General features: G+C 35.3%; 1 protein-coding gene across 9 annotated transcripts in view; it reads left to right on the forward strand.

The window, feature by feature from the left end:
- U2SURP (U2 snRNP associated SURP domain containing) overlaps positions 1 to 27,108 on the forward strand; it is a 46,054-nt gene that overhangs the window by 13,622 nt on the left and 5,324 nt on the right. For 2 of the 9 annotated variants that reach the window (XM_074833829.1, XM_074833831.1), the window contains 19 exons: positions 761 to 828; positions 2,737 to 2,831; positions 2,913 to 2,948; positions 3,050 to 3,132; positions 3,612 to 3,777; positions 4,893 to 5,104; positions 6,048 to 6,091; positions 9,316 to 9,420; positions 10,624 to 10,694; positions 10,782 to 10,941; positions 12,061 to 12,223; positions 12,723 to 12,802; positions 13,855 to 13,942; positions 15,144 to 15,266; positions 16,622 to 16,778; positions 17,155 to 17,250; positions 17,832 to 17,898; positions 18,881 to 19,043; positions 26,937 to 27,047. In XM_074833829.1, coding sequence (XP_074689930.1) covers positions 761 to 828; positions 2,737 to 2,831; positions 2,913 to 2,948; positions 3,050 to 3,132; positions 3,612 to 3,777; positions 4,893 to 5,104; positions 6,048 to 6,091; positions 9,316 to 9,420; positions 10,624 to 10,694; positions 10,782 to 10,941; positions 12,061 to 12,223; positions 12,723 to 12,802; positions 13,855 to 13,942; positions 15,144 to 15,266; positions 16,622 to 16,778; positions 17,155 to 17,250; positions 17,832 to 17,898; positions 18,881 to 19,043; positions 26,937 to 27,047 — 2,088 coding nt within the window. The other 7 variants (XM_074833832.1, XM_074833830.1, XR_012624293.1 and 4 more) reach the window with 6 other exon arrangements.

Here is a 27,108-nt window from a genome sequence, read left to right on the forward strand (position 1 = left end):
GTGAGTAGGAAGTCCAGTTTTTCCAAAGCTGTAGTGTGTAACACAATAAATATTTTGTATGTCTGCCTATTGGAAACGTTTTCATTTAAATTTGGTTATATAAAAGCAATGTTGTTGGAGATAAGAGTTCACGTGAGTTAGTTAAGGTACAAATATTACATTAAAAAAAAAGTATTACAATATCCGTGTTCTTTGTCATTCAAGAGCGTTTTTTCTGAGGATCTTGAACTATTTAGAGTAACTGTTTCTTCAGACCTGTATTTATATCTGAAAGGAAGCAAGAGAAGGAAATTATGTTCACATAGAATGTTTGTGTGTGGATAAAATAATCGAATATATATATATGTAAAATAATTTACATATATATGTACACACATATATCAATTTAATTAGAGCATGACAGTTTGCTAGGGGTGTAGTCAGCTTCTGAATTTCTAAGTGGAACAAACTGACGAAATACATCGTAGATATTTTAAATTTGTATGTTGTAGAGAGAGTGTTTGATCACACATGCTTCATTGTAATAAGTAACAAAGTTTAGTTTAAGCTATTTATATTTTCTAGCTTTGTGTTTGATAGCACTCAGTCTTAATGTTTTCAAGTCTTTGTTTTGTTTTTCTTTCTCATGTAGTTTACTTGGTTTGAAAGCTGTGGGTGAAATATGCATGGAAATTATCTAAAATTTTGTTGTATACGTATAATTTTTGGTTTTGTTTCATTGTATCTGCTGAAATGTTGGCTGATATATCTTTAATTTTAGCCTTTGAAGAAAGGAGAGAAGGAAAAGAAAAAGAGTAATTTGGAACTTTTTAAAGAAGAATTAAAACAGTAAGTTTGACTAGTTTTTACTGTAAATAAAAAAGATATAAGGTTTTTACTTTATTTTTACAGGCAATATTTAGAATCATTCTTGCTAAGCTGTTTTCCACAGTAGGTTTTTGTTTTGTTTTTTTCCCCAAATGCTTGTGGAGTGGTATCATTTAATTAACAACGGCAATGAGTAGTAACCCATACTAGTAGATGCTCTAGGTGTCTGTGATTTGTCTGGATAATCAGTTGCCATCTAATTACTCCTCTGGTGTTCCCTGGTACTTCTGCCCTTTCTTATGCTGATTGACGGTAGGAAGTGTTTACCCTATTGCTGAAAAGGACTCCTGTTTTGAAATCTAGCATTGACCAGAGGCTATAAAATGATCAAAAAACAAACCAGAAAAGCGGAGTATGCTGCTTTAAATCTTTGTTAAAATTAATGGATATCTTTGCGTGTCACAGATGTTTGATTGTGACCTTTGAAATGATTTGGTACTGCCTTCCTAAGCAGAAGAATACCCAGAGCAATTAACCAAAAAAAGTTACATATAAATGCATAAAGTATTTCAGAGATCCCAGTAAGTGAATGACTGGCTATGTTTCCAAAGCTACTGAAGATGATTTTTGGATCAGTTAGGTGTGACTGGAAGCTTTGATAATTGAATCAACCAGCCATCTACCAGGATAAAAAATGGAAACCTAGCTTTGTTTCTTTGACAGCTGCTGTCAGTATGTTACTTGCAAGTGGAACTTGGGATGCAATTCCTTTATAAATTAGCAAGTGAGCGCCGGTAAATGAGAACACTTGTTAACATGGTCTCATGCATTGTTAAAGTTAGAGAAGATAACAGCAAGACAAGTAGGTACTGTAATGGATGAGGATATTCAGGTGCTGGGTGTTGACTTTTCTCTTTATGGGGATGTAGCAAAGAGATTGTTAGCAAATTGAAATTTGTACCAGATTCAGGAAGAATAAGAAGTTTTGTCAGTGTCTCTAAAACTATATCCAGAGGAATTGTATGAGTTTGAGCTTTTTGTGTTAATGCAGAAATAAGACTTGTAATTCAAGTTTAGAGATGTACTTCAGCTTACATAATTGTAAAAACAAGCTGCATAAAGCTTCAAAAAGCAGATTCTTTTGCTTCTGAATGTGTAATACAACTGAAAGAGCAGCATGTATTGAGTGCTGTGTATTTGCTCTGATGTTAGAGATGGAAAACGAGTCTGTATGCATTAGAAAACAATAGGTACTGCATTATAAATCTGTAAATGGATCTTGTGAGTAGTGTCTGAGCTTCACTGCTGTCTGATCATTAGTTGATGTAAGTGAATTGAATTGACAGCCTTGTATTCCTGGTACACAATATCTTCATACCAGGATTTAGGGCCAAACTACAAAGACCCAAGTAGTTACTTGTGTGAGTACTATCCTTAGAGGTGTAAACTGAAATGAATTCTGTATGTTTTGAAAATAGTCATATGGGGGTGTATGTCACCCTACAAGGTGACAGCCTGCATGAATAAGGCTTAGAAAAGGTAGGAAGAGAAATAGACACTAAGGGGTTGTGTGCATCTTGAAAAGCCATCTGAATGGTCAATGGATCTGTGGCAGTTGAATGTGAAATTCAGGTCACTTTTTCAGAACACAGTTCTTATTTCTGATCTTGTGAACTGCTTCTCAAACCAAGTCAATTTTGTTTGAGATTAAAACGCCCTGACAGTATGAATGAGGAAGCATGCAGCTGAAATAATTCTGATAGATATATTCCAGTTGATTAAACAGAACTTCAAACATACTGGCAATTGGAAATTTTTAACAAGCCCGTTGTTTAGTATTAAAAATTCTCATAATTCTAAAGTTAATTGAAAATTTTAAAATAAAAACCTCAAAATGGTATTGTTACTTACGTTAAACTTGTTTTGTAGAATACAAGAGGAGCGTGATGAAAGACATAAAACAAAAGGTAGATTGAGTCGTTTTGAACCACCCCAGTCAGATTCAGATGGCCAGCGTCGTTCAAGTAAGTAGATGTGATTTTTTGTTTGTTTTGCCTACAAAATTTGTAGACTAAATTATATCTGTTTTTCTTCTATTTATTCAGTGGATGCTCCTTCAAGAAGAAACAGATCATCTGGTGGTAATATAAATTCTTTTCTCATTCAATATAATGTTGTCACTTAAATGCACGGCAAGGATTATGACTTCTTTTTTCTCCTGTTTTTTCCTCCATCATTGTAGTACTGGATGATTATGCACCAGGGTCACATGATGTTGGAGATCCAAGTACAACAAATTTGTATCTTGGAAACATTAATCCTCAAGTAAGTTTGGAGCCAAGGAGTGAAATGCAGTGTTGGCATGTTTGAGTCCAGCTGAATTTTTTTCCAGGGGCAGTTTTCCCCCCTTTTTAGTCTAAACCATACGCATATGATTAAACCCATATGCTGGGTACAGTTGGTGACTGTAGAGACAGTATTGATTTAAATAAATGCTCTGTACATGATGCTGCAAAAATTAAGATTTAGACTATCAGTTACTAGATGCAAAGATGCTCAGCTACAATTATTTTTTCCATGGATATCTCTATGCAGGGTAGATCATATCTCAAAGATTTGAGTGTGCTCAGTTTAAAACACAGTTTTTTTAAATTCTTATTTTTACAATGGATCATGTTGGGGAGGTATCAATGAAGTGTTGTTTTTCAAGAAACTCAGAAAATTCTCAACATCTGGACAATAGTATGAATGAGTATCTTAGAAATACAGTAGCAAGATACTAATTTTTACCTGTTTTCATGTAGATGAATGAAGAGATGTTATGTCAAGAATTTGGACGCTTTGGACCATTAGCAAGTGTTAAAATTATGTGGCCAAGAACTGATGAAGAAAGAGCAAGAGAAAGAAATTGTGGCTTTGTTGCCTTTATGAACAGGAGAGATGCTGAAAGAGCATTAAAGAATTTAAATGGTAAACAGATTTCTCTGTTTGGCATTGTAATTATCTTTGTAGGAATATTGAGGAGTAACTGTAAGTATATCTTCAAGTTGTTTTATCAGACTGGTGGTAGGTATGCTGTAACTCCAGTAGATACCACATTGGCAGTGATTTTTAGTTTACACCATTTTACTGGCAGCTGAATGTCATCAAACTATAGCATACACAAGGGCTGGGAATACTGGTGGCTTTTGATGTGGGTAAAAGATGTAAAATTTCTGACTGTTTTGAAGATGTGAGCGGGAGGTAATGTTTGATAATCTCTCCTCTGTAAACAGACGATTTAAAGAAGGAATCTATTGCTTGTATTTGTTTACCAACGAATTTTTTTTGTGAATAAATTTAACTAGTGCACAGGATATAATCAATAGTTGGTGATAAATATGTTCTTTTGAATAATGGCTAAATTCCTGATATTGAAGAGGTAATTGTACTACAGCAGACATGTAATTTTGCATATGGACTATCTTGTCTATCTTTTGTTTGAAAAAAAGGAAGAATATATCTTATGTGATGAAGAAAGCTATGTCCTTATAGTTCAGGAAGAGCCTGAAAATAAAAAATCAGCATCCTAGAAAAAAAGAATAAAAAATGAAAGGTTGCCCTTACATATACCTTACTCAAAATGATCCTTTACTTGGGACCATTAGTAAGTAGGCTTACACTATGTAAGTTCTGTGAGTTCTAATTGGTTATTACATTTGGTTTTGAATAACATAATTTGAAATTTATTTATTATGAACAAGACTTTTTGAAGAACTGGAGTGCAGAAGTAATATAGTGTAAGAATTACTCTGTTCATCCTGATGTGCTGAATATCAACTTCCTAACATTTTTTTTCCCCCAACAAGTCAAGTAATTGTGTAGTGTAGTCTCCTGAAAATGTACATGGGGGAAGATTAATAAGATGTTTAATGTAATAGGCTTTCATTTGCATGATAGGTGTGATACGCTAATCAATAATGTAATCAAGAAATAAACCATGGCAAGCAAACCGAAAAACTGCACTTAGAGAAATCTCGAGTGACACAGAACCAATTTATAACAATGGTGGTTTGGTTTTGTTTTGTTTACTTTCACTTTTTCAGGCAAGATGATTATGTCGTTTGAAATGAAGCTGGGTTGGGGCAAAGCTGTACCTATACCACCACATCCAATATACATTCCGCCTTCTATGATGGAGCATACCCTCCCGCCTCCTCCGTCAGGACTGCCTTTTAATGCCCAGCCTAGGGAGAGATTGAAGAATCCTAATGCTCCAATGTTACCACCACCAAAAAACAAGGAAGATTTTGAGAAGGTAACTTACAGTACCCTGGGCCATATCTCATTGTTAAATACTACATCTGTGACAGTATTTCAATGGCTTCATAGATTTGCATTGCTCAGGCTGACTTTGGTGGCCCTTAGTGTACAAACTCAGTGGCTCCCTGCTGTAGAGCAAGGGAACCTACTTAATTCCTGAAGCTTTGTTTCATGTCTGTGTTAGGGTACAGTATATTGGGTCTTGATTTATTTTAGTGCTGCTTTAAATCTGGCTATCATTTTCCCCCTCCAGGCTCCCTGGATTTTTTTCTCCTACGTCCCCCCCCTTTTGTTGGCTGCCAAATTGCAGTATCTAAATTGTTTTCTTTAGAGAAAATACTACATTTTAATTTGGGTAGCATTATTTTTACAGTAGAGGAGTTGATGTATTTTGTGTAGAAGGTAATTAATCTGGACATTGAGTAAGTATTTTATGCTACTTACGGAGTCAGTTTTCAAACTTTTTTTTCTGGAATATTAGCCGATTAAAGGGTAAGTATCTTGTAATCACAAACCAACTTGGTTTACATTTGTAAGAATTTGTTGATTCTTTGAATGACACTTAAATGTTAGGGCTGTTTTTTGTAAGACTTGGGAATAAAGTAATACCAACATGATCCAAGTCACGTAGTTTAGAATCTTTTCATAAACTTAAGAACTCCTTTCTTAATTATGTTCAGCGTAGTACCTGTTCAGTGCATCAATGTACATTCTGACAGGAATGTTCTGATACTTTGCAATTAGTGAACCTTTATGGTTCACTGACACGACCATTTGCATTTTGTGTAATTGCTTAGTTATAACTTCACAGCAGTGATTGCCTGCAAAACTTGTGATAGATGTGTAGTATTTTCATTGCATATGTATATTTTTGCTTGTTACTTGTTAACAATACTCACATATTCTATGTTTATTATCTGATGTGACTTCATATACAGACTCTGTCGCAAGCCATAGTCAAAGTGGTTATCCCAACAGAAAGGTACATGTTTTTCTTTATTATTACTGATCTAAATATAGAAAATTTCCCCTTCGGAATTTTAAAGAAAAATGGTGATGTTGAGGAAAAGGTAATGGCTTGACTGAGCAATGGTTCTTTCATGACACTTGAGAGAAATGTGTGTGTTTTACAGTCGTATTATCCTAGCTTAACTCTTTTTTTTTTTTTTTTTTTTAGTGAGGGTAGATTTAAGTAATTATCTTTTGCATTTATTTTGAGCACTAGAAATAGTTGCAGGGTAATTTTTTGAGTGAAGACTAGGTTAAAATAGCTTGTCTTAGAGACGTTGTGTAAGTCCTGACATAAACCTCTGAGTACTTCATAACTAGGATGCAGCTGTCTCCAGTGTAGTGCTGTGGGGGTTACTTTTCTTTTTAATTTTTTTTTTTTGACTTAGACAGTTTGTAACCAATTCAGTTAAAAATCACTGTTGATTTCTGCTATTTTTTTTAAGGTGCAACAGTTAAGAATTTTGGTCACTGAAAAAGGTAGTTCTGTATTGCAAGGGTATTGTAACATTTTGGTCCCCTTCAGTGCTCCTACCTTCACACTAGTCTAGGTATACTCTTGCTCAGTTAAGCTAAAACCTTTTCCCAAACATAGGAACACAACACTGTTGTAAAAGTAAATAAGCACAAAAGATTACCAAATTCTCTTTGACATTGGCCTTGGTGAGCAACACCAGCTGAACTGTCTGCGGCAGCGGGGGACCAGGAAAACATCATGGGATGGATTGGGAAAGTATACAGTTTTTGACCAGACATTGGTACGATCGGCTCCAATAAATGTGGTTTTATTATAACTGAAAAACTTTTTTTTGTTGGCCAACTTAAGCTAAATGACATTTTAAAATAATGCACTTAAAACTATCATCTTTTTTTACTACACTGTTTTAATTGTCACAAAGTCCCTTTTTTCTTTTTTTCGCGTGTGTGGGGGGGGAAGAAAGATTTGCGAAGCTAGTTATAGTAGTATATTAACATATTTGTCAATAGATGCTCAAATGCACTAGTATTTTGGATGAAATTTTAGGGCTGTACAATTTTTGTTGGGTAGAGGCATGAATAATTACGGTGACCCGGAGGAGTCTTGATTTGAGAAACATAGTGAGTAGTAGAACAAGTACTTGTAAAACTGTACAGTGCTTACAAAGTAATTAGCTTTCAGAGAAAAATGTTTCCATTTTATTTACTGTAGCATTTTGAAAGCTTGCATGATAAGAAAAGCTCATGTTAATTGAACTGTATTTGAAAATACTTCTGATTTTTTTCCTGATGACTTTCAAAGATGCTAATGGCAACTGCAAAGACTGTGACACAGTATATCGCATCATGCAGAAATTTCATCTGACTTCAGTGGAATAATACATTTAATTAGTATCCTTTGAAAATTTTCAGTACCGGTTTTTAACATCTCTTCTTAGTAAATACTAAACAGAAAAGCTGCAGTATACACAATCAAGTTTTTCCTGAGAAATTCACTATGAAGTAGTCGTGTTTTATACACTGAAATGCATGTAACGCCATTTCAGATATGGGATGTACTGAATCTTTTTTCCTACATCTGAGGTCTTTCCATAACAGATGTTCTTGTTCAAGCCTAAGCTGCTCATATTCAACTTTATTGAGCTCGATGAAATAAAAATTAGATGAAAGCCAATGGCATGGTTCTGCAGGAAGCCAGAAGTGGTCACATTGAACTTGCCTCAAAATAAACGAAGGGTGTAATAGCTTAGAGGCTTGACAGCTAATTGTGAATTATTTTCTTACTGATGTTTTCAAATACAGTTCATATAAAAAGAACAGTCTTGCTATTTAGACTTTCAGAACACTGCTTTAAATAAAATGGCTATAGAATTACTGAGACTATGTACTCTTTACAGTGTTTCTGGGATTATAAAAAGCAAACAGGAAAATTGAGCTGTAGATAGCTGTTTGGCTTTTTGTGTAATATTTGAGGCAAATGTAGATTTAATGCTAGCTGATATAAAACAGAACACTTACTATGTTTTTAAGTTGAAATTTTTTTTTAATCTAGTGCATTGTATCTGTGGCAGAACTTTGAATACTCATGGTAGAAAACAATCACCTCATTACTAAGAAGTAATACAGAATTCTGCAGCTTTTCCATATAACAATTTTTGAATTTTAATAATTAAAAATTGCTAAAAGGAAATCTAATGAGATACATGTAAAGAACCAATATCCATTTGTTATATCTAAGAAAATAAATTTAAAAGTGTAAAAATCTGTAATATTTTTTTTGTTTGCATCACATTCAAATGACATGTGCTGTGAAGCTTTTGATATATGTAGATAATCTGTATTTGAAAATTCAGGATCCTGTTTCCAAAAAACCCCAAAAGGTTGGAAACTGGTGATCACTATTCTTTATAAAGCTTATATGACTGTCTCCTGTTAGCATGCTTATAAGTGGCTCTGCATTTGCACATGTGGCTTGAAAAATGTGCACTTCACACTTCCCTGTCTCAGGATGTAGTGCTGAATGAAACAAGTACAGATTTTAATTTTTTTTTTAATTGTGATTTGGTTCAGTTGAGTGTATGAGGGAGGAAACACTGGATGGTATGACACAAAATGATGGACAGTTTTTTGTTCTATGCCAGTAGTTGTGTCTTGACCAAAGAGAGATTATCTAAATTTAATAAAATCATTGCCGTGTTGGCATCAAGAAGGCTATTTGCTTTTCCTTTCATACTTGAATAGTTTGAAAGCTGAATGCAATTTCTGTTGAATATTCAAAAGTATGTGTGTTCAATTTTGAGCATAATATTCAGCCACTTGTTCCTCTGTAGTTAACACTTTGGTCTTAGTTCTAGACACTAGATGAGGGCTTAGTTTTTGATAGTTAATTGTACTTTGGTGTTCAGTTGCCCATTTTTATGCATAAGTACTATTAAGCTTCTGCTAAGTAAGAGATGGTTGTAGGCTAAGCTGTGGAAATGCAGGAAGGAGGTCTCCTCTTAAATTCTTACTCCACCACTCCTAGGCATGTTTTTGTTTTAGAATGCCCGTGTCTCTGATGCAAGGCTATATAATATGTTCCATGTTACCTTATCTTTTATACAGTTTTCTTAACAATACAGCAAAATAATCTCCTGCACAGTTGTAGTATCTTAGGTGGAGTGTAGTTTTATATAGTGTTAGGTCTGAGTCAATTTTTCTTTAACTGTGTTGTTGTTGTAGGAATTTGCTCGCTTTGATACATCGAATGATAGAGTTTGTGGTACGGGAAGGGCCTATGTTTGAAGCCATGATCATGAACCGAGAAATCAACAATCCAATGTTCAGGTGCTGATTACATTTGAAATAGCACTAACTATTTTCACTGTTGCTAATATTTTGCATTTCTGAAATACTAATAAGAGTTGTTTTTACTATGTCTATCTTTATGGGCAGATTTAAATGTTACAAATTGTACAAATGCTTATTCTATCTTTTTATTAAGAAGAATGCACTTGTACTTCAGTTGTTACTAATGTGTACATATAAATAAAATGCTATATACACACTATAGAATACATTTGTATATATTAAAATATACATATAATAAATAAAATTACATTTAACACCTACTTTTCTGAGATTTTCAAAATCATCAGCGGAAACAGTAGCATACATTTTGAAAAAAGAGAAGAATCTCCCTCAAAACAGACAGACTAACTCAATGTAAACTCTAGTCTTCCCGGAGCCTAATTTCTAAACTTTAGCAAGAGCTGGGAGTCATTTTTCTTTGATGTCAGTGCAAATAGGATTAAACTTTAGCTGTTCTAGTGAAATTTCCAGCCTTTGTTGTTAATGGAATAAAAAAGGATCAATTTCCAAATTTCTTGTGAAATGCAGTCTCTGAAAAACTTTTTCAGGGAAATACTAAATGACTTTTGAAAAATGTTTTAATTGCTGTAAGGCTGAAGTGCTTTGTTAAAATTTTTATATACGCGTTGAGAAAATACGCAGGTCAAAATACCCAATACCCTGGCCATTAAAAATGGGCTGCCTTTTTTTTTTTTTTTTCTTCCCCCCCACCGCCCTGATCTTGTCAGAGTGTTCCGTCAGACAATTTACTGGTGGAAAACTTCAAGTCATTTAGTATTTGATCTGAGCAACCTAACTGTATGAGTTCCTGCACCACATGTGCTGAGGTTGCAGTTGCTCCCATAGTGACTTGTTGCACTGATAATTCTTCTGCTTTACTGTGGGGCTGCACAGTCGTTCTTTCTGACCCTGTTTGTTCTGCTTTTAACTTCTGAGAAATGCAGTGCCTTTGTGGAATTCTGCACTGCTTTGAAGATTGTATATATATATATGTGCGTGGAGTGGTTGCACTTGCTCTGCACAGCTGTGCTGTAGGTGTTCATGATTTTAGCTATCTTAAGTTCACTTGGTAGCTGAGGTGGGATTCTAAACAGGGTTTGGTTATAATTTTTTCTTTTTTATTCCCTTTAATTTGCTTCAGTTAAATAATATGTTTTGTGTCTTTGCTCTTTGGTTTAGGTTTTTATTTGAAAACCAGACTCCAGCCCATGTATATTATAGATGGAAGCTTTATTCAATTCTTCAGGCAAGTAGAATTTTAGTGACAATTCATAAATTCAGGCATAATGAAATGAAAGAACATCAAAATAAAAATACTTCTGTTTTTTGGTAGGGAGATGCTCCAACCAAGTGGAGGACAGAAGATTTCCGCATGTTCAAAAATGGATCATTTTGGAGGCCACCACCCTTGAATCCATACCTGCATGGGATGTCGGAAGAGCAGGAAACGGAAGCATTTGTGGAGGAACCAAACAAGAAGGGTGCACTTAAGGAAGAGTACGAACTTCCATCACTTTATAGTGCTCTTTTAACTGCTAATCTGCATGTTTTCTTCTTGTTGTGTTTTTGTAGTTATAATAAGTCATCCCTAAAATGTTACATGCTTGTTGTAATATTACTTAGAAACTCTCTTAACCTCAGTGCTTTTCAGTTAGTCTTTTTTAATGATACTTGTGGCTAAATATGTTCTGGATTTGGTTAGATTTGTCATCATTGAACAATGAGTCTTTTCAATCCCATTGTTATTAACCCTTTTTTTTGAAGGGGATTGGGAAGATGATAATTTTTCCTCATTTTCTGTTAATAGCTGTTGGTGGGGGTTTATTTCACCTTTCTCAACACTGCTATGATCTCATGAACTAAACAGTTATTATCTTAGACTTATTGATGCTGTGCATCAGAACTCAAAATTGGGAGCAGTTGTTAATAAGCAGGAAGAGACAGATCATCAGAGTTCTTTGCTGTGAATTGTGGGGATGGCTATGGTAGTGGAAATATATACATAATTTTCTTAGTTTTGCTATTATTCTTGCAACTGTGTTCTTAGCATGTAAAATTTTTTCTTCTTTTATTCTTTTCATCATAGTTATACCAGTCATGGTTCTGGAGGTTTTAATCCATAATTTATTTTTTATATCTTGTTTTTGAAAGACTCAATAAGATACCCTTTTGAGAGTGTTCTCTATATATGGAGGTCAGGGAAGACCTGAAATAATTGCTACTTACTACCTTTCTGAATCTAATGTTTTTTATTCCGCAGCAGAAACTACTTGCATGCTTTATATTTATCCATTTTGTTTTAGAATTAAAGTAAATCCAGAAAGCTAATTACTTTGTTAGAGATACTAATCTGCTGCATTAGGTATTTCTCAGATATTTTTCCTTGATTTCTGTATGTAGTCAAGACCTGAGTGGGAATTTTTTGCACTTTGTTTATTTATGTAATGTGGATGCATATGCTCATGAGTCACTGAAAAGAAATCAGTCAACAGAATATAGAAATATTTAAAATTGCTTTTGTCCTAAAGATGGAAAAATCAAAAACATCATCAAATGGAAATTCCCCAAAGTACTGTTAATTTTATATTGAAAGTATTAAAATTCCTGATATTTCAGACAGAGGGACAAATTAGAGGAAATTCTACGTGGATTAACACCTAGGAAGAATGATATTGGTGATGCAATGGTTTTCTGTCTTAATAATGCGGAAGCTGCTGAAGAAATTGTAGACTGCATTACAGAATCATTGTCCATTCTGAAGACTCCTCTTCCTAAGAAGGTGTGGAGATTTTATATAAATCTTGCATTTTGGGGAAGAGCTCACTAAACAGCACATGCATATAATTTACACGCATTATTTTATAAGTCTAAGATATCATTGAGGTTTTGTATTAAAATGTGGGCTTGAATTTAAGTATGCTTTTTTCCTGTGCCATTTTGTTATAGTTTTGTTCTTTCTGAACCTGCTTGTAAATAGTGTTCTGCCTTACTGTGAAACCAGCAGAATAGTCTGTTCAACCGAGGCAATAAAAATTGGAATGCCATGATCTGGCCTTTGTAATACTATGTAATACCATGTTAAAGTGGCTAGTACCCTGTAGCATAACAGGGGACTCATTGCCTCTTAGCATGTTTATTAACAATATGGCTGTGTTACACTTAGTTCTAGTTTGATACTTCTAAATAGTTTGAGCTATCTTGTATTCTTTCTGGAAAAATGCATATATTCGGGATAATTTAAACTGGAGTTAGCTTAATTTGAACATTCTTTATTGTAGATTGCAAGACTATATCTAGTGTCGGATGTGTTGTACAACTCTTCAGCTAAAGTTGCCAATGCTTCCTACTATAGAAAATTGTAAGTATAATATTTTAGGTGATTGATGATTTAAAAAAAAAAAAATCCTTATATTCAGTTTTGTACATCTCTGGATAAATGTGGTTGTAGAGAAATTCACGCTTTTCTATGAGGATACTGTTATAGCACTGACATTTAATCTCTTTGGATGACAATGTATAAGATGTAGCATGTTAGTGCATAGGGTTGCTTTATAATGCAAGAAGTGATATGCCCTGTGCAAGGGACCACTTGCATGGAACCTCGTAGGGGTAGGAATAACTCATGTGCCTCTTTACAAAAAGAGAGCCTGTAGATAGCATTCAAGATATGGTATAGCAAATAGTCCATGTGAAGAAGTCAATTTTTGAGATAGAATTTTTTTTATTAAAAGGTGTTTTTTAATTCTCCATGAAGTTTGGAGAATTTAAAAAGGGATCATTTACTTTCTTTCTAAGATGCTGAGCAGAATTTAGGAAAAATATCTCAACAGGACAAAGGTACTCTGCCTCAGACATTTGATTGTGTCTACTTCCTGGAGTCTCTAATGCTATGGTAGCATGAGGGGGAATATTCAGCGTGTTACAAAACTCTAGTGACTGCAGATGATGTTTCTTGTTGCAGTGTGTCTTTGCTGTGCCAGTTTATTTTTTGCACATTGAGAGAAGCTCAAGGGAAGCTAGGCAGCTGTTACTCACTGTGCTTTCATTGAGGGCCTCACTGAGTAAATTAGAATAGAAACATAACTAAGAATTTTTTTAAATACAAATTGAATTTTGAGACAATTCTTTCAGTGTATATAAGGTTGTAAAACTTCTTTTATCCTCCTCCAATCTTTCCAGGCTGTATAAAGAGACTGCAGCAGATGTGAAGATCTCCCTTCACAGTTCTGTTGTTGTCCAAGGTGATTTAATGCACAGTAATCATATTTGTTTTATAGTTCAGGTCATGGCTACTATAGGGATCAGAACCTTGTGCTTTTGAGTCCTGTGTCCCAGGTATTTTCGTGAATTATGTATGTCCAGAAAAGATATTACAAAGTTTAACTAAGAAATGTATATGTTTAATTCTAGTTTTGAAACAAAATTATGTCAGATATTCTCTGATCTCAATGCTACTTACCGTACAATACAAGGCCATTTACAGTCTGAAAATTTCAAGGTATGTATTTCATTGTTATTTACATGACATAGAAGTCAAATAGATGTTCCTGCACAAGAGATTGCATACTATGATAGGTGGTTTAGACCTCAAACTTCCTAAATAAGCTTTTTTAAAAAAAAAAAAAAAAGTTTTCTCTATTGCAAAGATAGACTTGAAATTAAGGAAGAAAATTAGCATCTAACAGCTGAAGTGTACCAGTAGAGGTATAGTTGAGTTGAGAGGATATCTATCTAGTACTTGAATTGCAAACAAGGCCTTGTAGCTTTCTGATTATTTTTGGACCACCTATATTTCAGTTTCAAAAATAAATTTGGGCTGCTCAGTGTGGAAAGAAACTGCTGGACATAACAGCATAAAGTTACTTTTTAACATTTTTGTCATAGGGTTTATTTTTTGAGGTCTGATAATCAAGTCTATCTGTGGGGAGTTGAGAGTGACTTTTGAGATAAAGTACTCTGCTTCTCATCATTCTCATGCTCAGCCTGGCTTTTCCTTCTCCTGTTTTCAAGATGCCTCTGTTTTTTTCTTTTTTTTTTTTTTTTTAAATCAGAAGCTTTAAATACAAAGCTTAGAGTGTAGTTAGTTTTTTTGCATTAAGGTCTTTATTCTGGTGGTTCTACCTTCTCTGCTCCCAGTTGCTCTACATTGCAAATCAGTTTTAGTTATCTGCTATTTTAAAACTGTTTATTAATATGGTAAAGACAGGCAGTAGGTTTTTTTATCTACATCTTCAGCTACATTTAATGTGTCAAGCTTGAGCTGAAGCCCATCATTTCAAATATACTTCTACAAAAAAATGAAAGTCAGAACATAATTTCAGTTCAATAATATGAATAAGCCAGTGTTAATTTTAGTTATTTTATGAAAGATATTTTCTATTACATTTATTAGAGGCACCTGCTTAGAACATCTGGGTAGAATGAAATTTACTATTGGGATATGAACAGCTGAAATTGATAATGCAACAGGAATTTAAAGGGAAAATAAAAAACCCTAGTGAGATTTTTAAAAAAGTGGTTCCTATATACGTATTTTTGTGAAATTACTTGTCTTGCTCAGCATGGTATCATTGTAATATACTCCAGTATGGAACTACTTAGGAGTAGCTGTCTACAATAGTAGTTCTCTGTGGTGTATTTCCGATCACTTAAATTTCTTAATGCAAATTTATTACCATTTTTTTTCCTATTGCTTCTAGCAACGGGTTATGACGTGCTTCCGAGCATGGGAAGACTGGGCGATATATCCAGAACCATTTCTGATCAAACTACAGAATATTTTCTTGGGGCTCGTAAATATTATGGAAGATAAAGAAACAGAGGTAAGTGACCTTGGTAGTGATACTAGCAGATGGTGAGGAAAAACGTATAAATATAAAATAGGGCTGGCAAGGATTAATTTGCTATCTCTGTTAGTGTGAATAAACCTTTTTTTCCCTCTGAATCCTTGCTCATAAATACAGGCGTAACATATTTTCAGATGCAAATACTGTTTAATCTGCTTATGCATTTGTTGCTTGTAGATTAGGTGCTGTGGTAAAGTTATACTGTGAAGCCATTTCAGAGCAAAGACTAGTGCAGAATGACAGCTATTTCCATTGTATTGGAAATACTCTGTAGTATCTGTCTGTGAACTTTGCATTAGAATTTCAGGCATCAGTTTTAATTTCTGAGAGTTCTAAATAGCTAGGCATCTGGCTACCTGAATCATCCCATTTCTTTTAGTGTGGGTGTCACACTTGCATGTAATAGAGCCATCAGAGCTTTCTTAGTTTGAGAGGAGGGCTGTGATGGATCATTTGCACTGGTCATATTCTACTTCAATCTTTGCTGTGTTGTATTAGAGCAGTAAGTTGCTAACTTTCTAGTTACGCTTTATATCTTTTTATTTTATTAGAGGCTATTTTAAACATGATATGTAGCAAGTTTTAGTTATTGCATAGTAACATGTATAAATTATTCAGTATTTTGAAGCTCTATACTTAAAATTTCTAGAACACCATTAGCACTGAGTGAATGTGTACTGATCTGTTTGCAGTTCTGTATAAATATTATTTAAGAGAATCAAGACAGTGGACACTAATAAATGGATGTATGTATAGGATAAGTTCATTTTGTAACTGTGGAAGCATGCTTTTCAGAACAGCAGGAAGGAGACCTACAGTGTAGTTGGAAGGTTAGCTTATTTCCCTCAGCAGTAGAGCAGGGTGAACGTGCCTCTATGAAGGACAGTGCCTGTACCTAGCAAGTTAGAATACGTAGGTGTATTTATCATTTATTTGTGTTCCTGCTAAACAGTTGATTTCTGTCAGTTGTTCAAATTACTGGTTCTCAGGGAATCTTTCATTATGTAGTAAGTATAATTTATCTGACTGTAATTGGCTAATTTCAAGCTAAACCTCAGCTTCATACCTCCTCTTTTGAATATAGGTACTGCAAAGCTTCTAGTACATTGTGGACAAATTCCAAGTTCTTTCTTAAAATTTTTTTGTAGGAGGATTTTGTAGTGTTTTTCCTCTGCAACAAGCAACTGTACTTAGTAGTAACAATTGTTAAATTTGAGTTTTTTGAGTTTTAGGTATTTTTAAAGCTACTCTTTAAAAACAAATTGATAATTGGAGAAGTAAAGAAAAGCAATGTAGATTTGTTCTTGAAATAATTCATTATTTGCTTTCAGGAAGTACCAGATGATCTTGATGGTGCTCCCATTGAGGAAGAGCTTGATGGTGCTCCACTAGAAGATGTGGATGGAATTCCTATTGATGCTGCTCCTATTGATGATCTGGATGGAGTCCCAATTAAATCGCTGGATGATGATCTTGATGGAGTTCCTTGTATGAAACGTTTCAACTTTACCTACAGTTTGAATCTTCAATTTTTGATGATGATTTTTTTTTCTGAGTAGTTTCTACAAGTACAGCCAAGAATTAACATGGAACGTAGCTTTGTAAAATGTTGACTTGATTAATTTCAATTTGTTCTAGGAATATTTAATTTAAAAACTGCTTTTAGACTGTAATGGCTTCAGAGACACAGTAGGTGTCTTCTGATGTTATGCACATCAGGTTCCAAATCCTAATTTCTTTCCTTCGGAAATAATAAAACTGTATAATATGCCTCAGTATTTAAATCTGGTTGCTATATTAGGATTTTTCTGTTTGAATTTTTGAAGTGCTTTGGAAATTATTTTTCTGTGTCTTTCTCCAATAGTGGATGCAGCTGAAGACTCAAAGAAGAATGAGCCTATATTTAAAGTTGCCCCTTCGAAGTGGGAAGCAGTGGATGAATCAGAACTGGAAGCTCAAGGTTAGCTTCAAAGTATATGTTAAACTAAAACACTTCCCTAAGCAAACTGAAAGCTTAATGTCACTTACCTATTTCATGATTATTTTCAACTGATCTGTTTAAAAGAGCTAATATGATTTCTGTAGTAACACAGTACGATTTTCAATTTTAACTTCTTTTTTTGCTTACAACTTCAGTGAAGGAAAATAGTGTATTCTGGTTTTGTTATTCTACTTCAGTAACCTACCAATCTTTAAAAATAATTTCCGCTTCATTAACAATAAATACTGGAAAAAAATCTGTGTATGTGGCTGGCAGGCTTTCTAAATATTTGTTTGGAAGATAAGATTTTAGAAACTGACAAATACTTGGCTGCTTTTGAAGGATTTACTGAAACATGATATGCAATGTAAGTGAATATCTATGTAAATAGTAAATATTCTGTTAAAGTGCAGTTTTGAATATTTCTATGAAACAGAAAGTCTGTATTAAGTGCTAGATGCCGGTATATTTTATCACATGGTAATTATTATATTTACAAATACTAATTTTCAGATTAGTGATAGCTTTTTCTGTTAAAGTTATCTTACTGTCTCTTCTAGCTGTTACTACTTCTAAGTGGGAGCTTTTTGACCAACATGAAGAATCTGAGGAGGAAGAAATTCAAAAGTAAGTACTTTTTCATTCTGATGAAAACATATTCATTTTCTGCCTCTAAGGTTGAGTGTCTTTGGAACTGCCTATAAGATACATATGTATTATAAGAGCAGAACAAAAATGAAATTTTGAAAGTAAGAAAATGGAGAAAAATCAGGATTTTAGTGCAGCATGCCTTCAGGCCCCATAATTTTTTTCTAACATGATAAATTACACCTTTTGGTAGAGTTCTTAACCATAATCTTTAAATTGATGCTGGTCTGATAATGTCAAATAGTAAGAACTAAGGTGGTAGTATTTTACAGTTTGGAATCCTGATGTCAGATATGTGTGAATGTATTTGAACCTCTGACTTTTGCTTGTGAGACAAACACAGTGAATAACGTCCTGATGTGTGTGTTTCTTTGGATGCTAATAGACTCCATGCCATCTGTTGTTTTTGACCAGTCTCTTGCTTTGTTCTTTAGGCAATTGAGAGCATGTATTAGTAATGCTTTAAATATCTTACTGCATTGCGTGTAGTCCTGCAGCACTCTAGTGGCCAGTCTGCGAATATAATTTTGAGTATCTGCCATGTCTTAGGTTTGTCTCCAAAAAGCAAAAGTGTAGTAGATTTTGTTCTTTTATAAAACTTATTATATCTGGAGAGCATAATTACAGCACTTAAAGATTTTGTTGAGGTAGTGGACTTGTTTTGTAGGTGAGTTAGATATGGATTTGGTGACCATAAATTTCAAGAATTCTTCTGCACTCTGTTTATATGAAAAGTGTAGATTATCTGAGTAATAAAATTAACAATTTAAATGAAAATATTAAGATAGCTATCTCACAGATGGAGACTGTTTTGTAGCTGCAGACTTTTACATAACATAATCTTACTTAACAAATTTCAAAACCAGTAACTAATCATAGAAACTTAAGTAGGAGAGATAGTAAATATTGTAACAGATAATTGTCTTTATATAGCAGTTAATTCTGTATGTTTTCTGTAAAGTCAAGAAGAAGAAAGTGAAGATGAGGAAGACACTCAGAGTTCTAAGTCAGAAGAGCAACACATGTATTCCAATCCTATTAAGGAAGAAATGCCTGAATCCAAGTCATCAGTCAAGTATTCAGAAATGAGTGAAGAAAAGCGTGCCAAACTCCGAGAGATAGAGGTCAGTGTGTGGTGTTTTGTGCCACCCTTCTGTACCTTTCCAGTCCTCCCTGAGTTTTCTACACGTAATAGGGAGTTATTTTTACTGAAATAATTATAGTCCTATTATATAGTGGGTTTTTTAGGCCGTTGTATTTCTATAGAGGTATGTTTACAGCCTTGCTTTGCCTTATTTTGGCTTTCAAAATAATGCAGGAAAAGATGAAAAATTGAGTCGGGATATTGCATATTGAGAATCACTCTTCTTTTCAGTGTCCTTTTTGAGTACCGCTGGTAGCCTTAGATTGCTTCGGTGCCTCTACACTTTCCTCTCCACTTGGCAAATGGGAGTGACTTTTGGATGTGGCCTTAGTCCTATGCCTTTCTTGTTCTTTCTGTCTCTTGCCTCAAAGTGTCTGTATTTTATTGCATTTAAAAGTTGTTCTTTTCACTGGGTCAGCCATTAAACAAAGAAGTAGATGCAAGTAAACCAGGTGGTCCCGGAAATGGGGCATTTTAATTGAAGACCTACATGCAGTTTATAGGGCTCACTCGTTCTTTTAGCCTTTCTCCAAGCATAGGTGTTAGTATACCTGTTAAGGTTGATGAGCACAGATTCTCATGTCTTCATGCTGGCTTCTAAGCTTATGGTTGACTGAGAAGTTAACTAGAACTTGAATTTAGCATGAGCTTTGTCTAGCAGTGAAGTCTTTCTGTCATACAGTGCCGTGCAAAAACAGGTTTAAAACTGCATGTGACTTCCCAGCTTGTATTCAGTGTTAAAACCCATGATACATTGAATACTGAAATTCTTGTGCCTTCTGTTCAGTGCATTAAAATGATATTAAGAAAGGTGCTAAACTGCTTCTTGCAGTTGTTGTATCTCCAAGCGACAGATTATAATTTGGGTAATGTTTTGAAGGTGGAATTGTGGCTGCCTACCTATTTATGCTATAATGTACTAGTTAGCTAAAATTAGGCATTAGCAAAGCCCCACAATACTTGAAGATATACAAGAAATATTTTAAAACGTCACAACTGTTGTTTCTTCCAAATATACTTCTCTTTAATTATTCAGATTATTAAGATTAATGGACCATAACTGAGCACTTGGAAACCTCTTGCTTTGCATAGCAGTTTGAAAATTCATGATGCATAGCCATTCTGAATTTGAGACAAGCTAAATGGGATTTATGTCTGACTTGACTCATGGTGGCAGTAGTTCTGTAGAAAATCTATCATGTTAGACTAACGAAAGTACAAGTGAAACTAGTTTTCATTTTGCTGTAGTAATGATTATAGTGGTTATGGAGAGGGCTCCTTTCAGATTGAGTGTCTGTTTTATAGATGTTATCCTGGCAGTTGTGGAGACAGATTAGGGAAGTGATTTAGTTTAGCCATTGTCAATTTTGCACTGCACAAGTGTTGTAAGTTGTTTCATCAACGTATCCTGTCTGTAACAGTTTTAGGTGGCAAATATTTGAGGTTTTCAAGTTCATGTTGCCATCTTTGTTCTTTGTGGTAAGTAAATTGCCACCTCAGTTTCAGACTTCTGGAATTGCCAGAAAAGAATTGTGGTTTTTTTTATTTTATTTTCAGAATGTTTCAGACACTATATAGAAATACTTAAATTTTAAAATTTCTCCTCAGGTTTGTCATTGACAGGAAAGTACTCCCTGTATTACTTTAAAGCATTCATGTTCAATGTTTCTTCTTAGTATGTACCCAGTCCCTGCCAAAGAAGATATCGATTATTAAATTTGAGGGGTGGAACTAAGGGAAAAAAACCAAACCAATTACCAGCTTTAACAATTATGCTATCTAATATACACATAAAAAATGTGTAAAATATTTGCCAAAAAAAAGCAAAGTCTGATTGCCTAGCAGTTTACACAGTGACTACCAGGGATGCTGAAACATGTTTTTTCATGGACTTTTTGGAAATTGATGAATACAAACAACAGTTCTCTCTCTTCACACAGTTAGTAAATTGAGTTTGTCAGCTGGGAGGGGAAAGTTCAGTAAGAAACAAACTTTGGCCACAGCCATCAGACTGGTGCCATCAGAGAAGACAAGCTATTTTAACCCTTTGTTTGTCTTCTCCATACCCCTGTTAGCCTTGCTGAAGTGTGAATTCTTTCCAGAACTCAGCAAGAGCAGAGGCTCTTTTGTAACACTGAGGAATGGTGATTTCTTTAATTTTTTTTTTTAAGTGTGGAAAGATGGCACTTTGCTTTACATTATAACTCAAATTTCAGAATGGTCTTTATAGTGCTATGCTTGTGTGTATGTATCTCTTTCCCTGCCCCAGGGACATATAAAAGAAAGGTATATTCCTCTTTGTAAAGAGACCTCAGTGCTGTGAAGTGTTAGAAAAATGGGAATTTTATGTTGCTTAAATTGTTCATTAAGCTTGTTTCCTCAGAATGTACAAAAACTTACAGACAAAGTGAAGCAGCATTGTCCTCCTTGGGCCTTTCTCTAAGGTACTTTACTTCTGTCCCCATCTTGCTGCACAAGATTTTATAATTCTACCCCAACATAGCGCAAGCGCAGACTTCATCTGCAGCAGGAGGCAGGCTCTTCGCAAATCCAGATGTATCAGTGCTTCCAAAAGGGGCAAACAGAATATTTGTCATCTTTAATAGCTGCTTTTACGCACCTTTGTGTTAGCCACCTGAGACCTCAAAATAGTGTTCAGTTGCTTAATCAGAAGTAGAAGACTAATGGTCTTCAGTCTTCCTGTTCAGCCTTGCTGCTACATACTGCTGAGATGCAGGACTGGATTCTCTTATACCGTCCTGTGTTTGTACTTTGTCAGTACCTCCCTGCCCAGTGCGTGAACAGGTTCTCCCCTGACAAAAATGTCTTGTGGTATTTCAGGTGCAATCTGTTTTTCTACCGAAAGCGAAAGAAGTTTATCCTGCATGTCACAAAGGAAAGGAGGTTACTCTCCTTGCTTTTTTGTTATGAATTGCTGTACCAGACAAGATCAAAGTTCCTTTAGTGTAGTATTCAGTCTCCAACAGAGAATGACTAGACCACAAGATACGAATAGATTAAGCATAGTCCACAAGAGCAGATTGTATTTAAGGCCTGTTGTGCGTTTCAAGTACCTTTGTCAAAAAAAATGAAGTTCCATACAATTTCCATTATTTCTTTCTCTGGATTATGGTGCTTAGTATGCACAATACTCACATCTGAGTATTTGTTCATCAAGTCATAGGAGCTGTCTGAGTCTTGTAATCATCACTAGAACAATACAACCCTTTGGTCTTCACAGTCTGTGGAGGCTTCTGTACCTAGCTCATTTGAGGCCACTGCAAAATGGCAAAATCCAATTAAATATCTTACTCATTGCAGCTTAATAATAACAGATGAGACAAATTGGCTCTTGCTTGACCAGTAGTTTTGCTATTTATAGCAGTTGTTCCTTAGGAGATAATGAGTATCTTAATTCAGCAGATTCTGGTCTATTTTAAAGCTTGGAATCTACTTCTATTTTACACAAAGACAAAAGTGAGGAATTGCTTAGCTCCAAGACACGTGACATCCTGTAAAGTGCGATTGAGCATGTCAGAGATCTGCTACAGCTGAAGAGGTATTTCACATGTGTACATCAGTATCATTGTCATCTGTTGTTGATAATATTGTAGCTGCAGAAATTCCACTGCTCGTAGACTCACTGGAAAACTCAGGCTTTCAAAGAAATACTTTGCTCTGCTTCTAGCAAAGCCTAGGACTTGTTGCAGCCATTGTTGGGGGTGAGTCTGTTTTGAGGAAAAACAAACCCCTTTGGTCTGCTTGGTTGTCTCTCCTGTCTGTAATCAGTCTAGATTTGAGTGCAATTATATATTAAGCAGAAATTCCTATCTTTCATCAAGCATTCGGGGATTAACTTCCTAGTTAATCCTAGTATGTAGTATGTACTAATTTACCTTAAGTAAGTTGTGTTTGAACCTGGCTACTTAAGTTCTGAGGCTGTGTAACTGTGGAATAACCTCTTGTGAAAAAGCCTTTTTCCCCCCGGAAGACCCACTGTGTATGGACTCGGACAGCATCAGCAGAAGATTAGAAAACCAAGAACAGTTTTTGAAAATAGATTAATTTTCAGGAAGGGAGTCTGCTCACAGCACACCTGTTTGTGTCAAAATGCAAAAAGCTACAGGCAGGGCTTCAGTTTGTGTCAGTCTGTGGTTTCGCTGGACCATCGTAGCAAGATGTTACCGTTTTCTGTAACTTACTAGTTTACTGGTTAGTCTGTAATCAAGGCCTCAACTTCTATGAAAGGCTGAATCTTTTAAACTCTCCTCAAATGAGTTTGAAGAGAGAGAGGGAAAATTTCAAGATGAGAACCGATACACAAGAGTCATGTTTGTGGAGCTGTTTATCTTGAACTTACAAGAGATACCTCCTCATGGTTAGTGAGAAATACCATCCCTTCATTGGAGCATTTAGTAGAGATTGCTCACAGGAACTCCAGTGATATTTGACACTTCTACATTGTAGTCTCTGGAAACCTCTAAACTCTCTGCTGTGGGAGACTGCTGTGTCTAAGGAATTAGTATCACAAAGTTTTGGCACAGGGTTTTGAAAAATTTTCCCCTTCCATATTACCGTGTGCATTGCTGACTCCAGACATAGTCTAGATAAAGTCAATGTATCTACTCCTAATGATGAACAGGCTTAATAGTTTTTATCTGTTGGACAAGAATAGTTAAAGAATAACCAATTCAATGAGAATGTATTAGTTCTTTCTAAATGGAGGTTTAGAAAGTGGAATGCTTACAGAATTTATTGGTTAGATGCTTAAGCAGGTTTAAGCCTAAGTTTTAAGGGTCTCTCTCCTGAGCGGGTACCTGGAACTGTGTGATAGGTATATAAACATCATACACTCTACATTAAAAGGTCAGTAAGAAGAGTGTTCAGTACGGCCAATATGCTACACCAAACATACAGGTTTATATGGTAATTCTGAGAGAATTCTTTTCTGAATCTTTGGGACCGAAGTAAATCCTTTTCTTTTAAAACATAGTTATGGTGGTGATGTTTTAGAGCAGGTAGCAAAAGCTGCTGTACATGAAGGTGTAGGATGAGCTGATCTGATCTAACTGCTCACCTCTACTGAAAGGGAATATTCTGATCCTACCTGTGAGCTCTGGCACTTGCTCATTCTTCCCCTGAGACAATACATCTCACTAATGCAGGGAAAAAAATTTGAAGGTGAGAGGTGGACTTCTGCTGGATTAGTGAATTTATCTGGCTTATGGAAGGCTCAGGCAAGCACTGGAGCTGCTGCAAGGGCAGGGTGGAGGAGGAACCTTTTGCTTGGAGTGCCGGAGTAGAGAACGGAGGTGGAAGAGAATGATCTTCTGTAGTGAGCTGTTGATACCATCTCAGTATTTTGTAACACCTAGTCTCCTTTTCCAGGGACGTACTAGAGCTGATTTCCTCTACCCACAGCGTCTTTCTAAAAGGAGTCAGGTTCAAAGAGAGCTACAGCAAGTATGTGGAAGAGAGATCCACTGATGACTGGTCTGTAAAAGACCACAGCTGTTTCAGGAAACCATACAATCTTAACGGGGAGGTGTTGAGTTAGTGGTTATTGTATAGGCTTTTTTCCTCTAGGCACCTGCTAATGACCACCTTCCCCCCCCTCCCCATTACTGGAAAAGTTACATGCAAATAGTTCCTCCTGGCATTTTAAATTTTATGCCAGCAGTGAGTTGTGCAACATGCATGTAAGACAGGCTGCTGGAAGTTCAGCATTTCTTTGTGTCCACATTACCTTATTAAATCAAATAAAGCCTGTTGATCAGATTCCTAGTTTTCCTTCATGTCAGGTTGCTTTGGGTTATAGACTTATGTTTTCTTGCTTTCAAAATATGGTTAAACAGAGATAGTGTCACAGCTTTGTTGGCTAAAAATATAAAGAAATAAAATCTTGTAAGGGTGGGGGTTTGTTTTGTTTTGGGTTTCTTTTTTTTTTTTCATTTTTGTTTTAGGTTATCTGGGTGATTTAGTTGAGAAAACAAAGTAGAAGTCTTATGGTCAAGTTCATACTATGGCAGCTCAAGAGGCCTTGTGGATCAGCTAAGCTTCCTCTGTACTCCTTCTATTCAGTACTGAATGTGCTAAGCAACTAATGGCCTTGGAGTTTACATCACGGTAGAGCATGCAATCTTGATTTCTCACCAGAACAAGTCGTACAGGGTGGCACTGAATATATGGTTCCAAGAGGTACTCCTGCTTTTGAAACTTCTACATTTGAAGGGGGGGAGAAGAAACAATGCCTTTGTGGAAGGTGGAGTGGTATGTGACAAATGATGATGTCAGTTTTCCATTGGCTGCTGACTGTTTAATTGGCCGAATTGTAAGCAAAAATGAAAAATGCTCAACCATAGGTAGAGCATACTCTGTAAATGGGGGAGGTAAGCACAACATTTGTCAGCAATTTACCATGGTACAAGATAGCAATGTCTCTGTCCCCCCCACCCCACCCCCCTCAACAAGTTCCTTCATCATATTTGAGACGAAAATGAAAAATGTGTTGTTGGCATAAGCTCTGTACCTGAAGGGGAAGGAGATCCTTTCCAAAGCCTGTTCAAAGTAGTGTTATCCTTGCCTGGGTTTTATGTTTCTTAACATATTTATTCTTGTGATTAGTTTGTTTTTGTGATACCTTTCCTTTCTGCTCAGTCAATAATTAGAAGGGCTAATTAGAATGTATCGTGTCTTCATATCCCGTCTGGCCTGCTGCTTTTGACAGGGAAGAAAAAACCTTTAGAGTTTTTATTTTTGTGCCTACTTCATATTAGGGAATTGAGGACCTGGAGAATAAGAATCCTTTCAAATAATCAAAATGGACACAGTTGCAACATCTTTTTCCTTTGTGTGTTTTCAGTGTGGAAGATTTAAATATTTCTGAAGAGAAAAATATTTTGTGTGTTCGCTAAAAATGAAACCTCAAGCACTGGAAAAATCTACTCATATATGGCTGTGCAAGTTGGTATTGAAACACGAAATACAGGAGGGTCAGAGCATTAATATTTGGAAGAGGGCTGACAAATGCAACATGATTTATTACCAAGCCTTGAGACACCTCCTCATCCAAAAAAACTGAAGGATTGTTTATAAGAGGCCATGACAGTAAGAGTAAAGAATTGACAAATGATAGGAGATGTGAGTGAAGTTTTATGATGTGAGTCAACGTGGAGAAAGATTTTAGTGTATCTAGACCAAAAAAAAAAACCCACATGGAAGAATTCTGACATTTGCTTAACTTTGTGACTCAGTTGGCGATACTATCACAGTAAATTCAGTGTTACATTTAGCAGCACTAGTGAACTGAATTTTGTTGCTCAGCTTGATAGCATGTGAAAGATTATGTCAGTAAAAATCACTTCTTTGAAATCAGCCACTCTGTGCAAACAGCCCTGAAGAGGAGATGCATTTGTTTTATGTCCTAATTATGTCAGTCATTTGATTTTAATGTTTAGGGTTAAATGGCAAAAAAAAGGTAATTTCTGAAGGAAAACTTGGGAGAAGTTGAAACAATATTATTAAGACACCTGCAGTAAATGATCTCATTTTGAAAGAAAATAAACAGGTAATGATCTAAGAAATATAAGGATGCAGTGTTCTAATGATGGAACAGAATTTATTAGAATAACGGAAAAAATCTCTTTATTTTTAGTTCTTAATATGTCTGTAAACAACTGCAGGTGCCTGCAGACGAGTATGTGGTTTTGCTGCTTTGATCCAGTTTAAATTAAGTTACTATCTTTTTGTGCACAAACTTGTGTAGAAAGAGTGAAAACCAGAGATTATAAATCATGGAAATTTCATTTTCAGCCAGCTGCCTAACTGGATAATAATAAGCCCAATAACCTAATGGTCAGTATTATTTTCACAGCTTAAGGTGATGAAGTTTCAGGATGAGTTAGAGTCTGGGAAAAGACCCAAGAAACCAGGCCAGAGTTTTCAGGAACAGGTTGAACACTATAGAGACAAGCTGCTCCAGAGGGTAAGAAATGTTCTTTATGTTTGGCTCTGATTCTGTGATAGGCTTTTATTGAGTTTATCAA

This window comes from Strix aluco, chromosome 9 (assembly GCF_031877795.1).
Source record: "Strix aluco isolate bStrAlu1 chromosome 9, bStrAlu1.hap1, whole genome shotgun sequence".
NCBI classification, from domain to species: domain Eukaryota; kingdom Metazoa; phylum Chordata; class Aves; order Strigiformes; family Strigidae; genus Strix; species Strix aluco.